At 38.6% G+C, this 1,475-nt stretch overlaps 1 protein-coding gene across 1 annotated transcript in view; it reads right to left on the minus strand.

Annotated features, from left to right (window-relative positions):
• Positions 1 to 1,475, minus strand: part of LOC108251358 (rho GDP-dissociation inhibitor 1) — a gene marked incomplete in the record, with an annotated part of 7,420 nt that overhangs the window by 2,986 nt on the left and 2,959 nt on the right. Inside the window, 2 exon segments of the mRNA XM_037974617.1 lie at positions 162 to 225; positions 349 to 425. Of these exon segments, the coding sequence (XP_037830545.1) occupies positions 162 to 225; positions 349 to 425 (141 nt within the window).

A 1,475-nucleotide genomic window follows, 5' to 3' on the forward strand; every position in this document is an offset into this window, starting at 1 on the left:
CTCAGACCTTCAGACCCTCAGACCTTCAGACCCTCAGACCCTTAGACCTTCAGACCTTCAGACCCTCAGACCTTCAGACCCTTAGACCTTTAGACCCTCAGACCTTCAGACCTTCAGACCCTCAGACCTTCAGACCTTCAGACCTTCAGACCTTCACTCACTCTTCATTCCTTTCCTGAAGGTCTGCTGGACGTACTTCAGACCTGAAACGATCTCCGTGTTCACCTGTCGACACAAAGCAGCAGAAATTAAACTTTAATTTAAATTAAATTAATAAAATTCAGATAAAACCATCAATAAATCTGAAGATCCAACCTTCAGACCTGAAATAAAGACCTGCAGTCTCACCTTGAAGTTGATCTTTATTTTATATTCTACTCCTTCCTTCAGAACAAACGCTTGTTTCTTAAACGCCTCCAGATCTCCTGTTGGAAAAAACAACAATTAAAACATTTTATAACTAAAACCATCAAAACTTCTCTTCTTTCTGCTCCGATGGAACAAAACTAAAAAATCATTTAACTCAAATAAATTAAATTAAATCAAGTTTTCTCTGAAAAAAATCTGTTTATATTAATTAATTATTTTAAATTATTCTTTATTTTAATATTTGAATGGAAAAAAACTAAAAGTTCTGAGATATTTCCAATAAAAGTCTTGATTTAAATTATTTGATTTGTTTAACGACTCAGACAGGTCCGGACCGGGCCAGAACCAGAACCTTCGCTATGTGAGGCAGCAGCTATGACCGCTGAACCACCGCGCAGCACCGCCTGTTTTTACCCAAACATCTGATGATGATGGTCTGTTCTGCTGGACCAATCCGGAGAGTCCGGTTCTTATTCCTGTCTCCAAAGTGTCCCCAAAGCGTCTCCAACACGTCTCCAGTTTGTGTCTTGGTTCTGAGACGAGTCGAGACCTTTGTCCCAGAAATATTTTAAATTCCTGCGACGATTCAAACGTTTAAAGACGAGAAGTCGCAGCCGAGAGATCCGGGCTGGAGGAGGAGGAGTTATAGTACTAGTAACAGTATTAGTAGTAATATTAGTAGTAATAGTATAGATGATGAGTACAAGGTGTGATAAACAAACTGCTTAATAAATTAAATTAAAATTCATTCATTTAGTTTTTTAAATCAATAACTTCCTGAGGTTAAACCTCATGAGAAACATGTTTCTGCTGTTTTGACAAAAAAGAACTTTGTTCTCCAAGAAGAACCCGTAAAAACACAGCAGTACTACTGGTACTCTAAAAGTACCTGTAATTCTCAGTAAAAGTACCTGTAATCCTCAGTTTGTTTGTTGTTAAAACGTTCAGTCTGCCTCTGAGACATTCATGTTGCTCCAGATGTGTTTATTTTTAAACAAACATCTGGAGGAACTTTAACCTCATCTGCTGACTCAGGCGGTGTGTGTCTGTGTGTGTGCCTGTGTCTGTGTATGTGTCTGTGTGTGTGTCTGTGTGTGTGTCTGTGT

This window comes from Kryptolebias marmoratus, linkage group LG3 (genome assembly GCF_001649575.2).
Source record: "Kryptolebias marmoratus isolate JLee-2015 linkage group LG3, ASM164957v2, whole genome shotgun sequence".
NCBI classification, from domain to species: domain Eukaryota; kingdom Metazoa; phylum Chordata; class Actinopteri; order Cyprinodontiformes; family Rivulidae; genus Kryptolebias; species Kryptolebias marmoratus.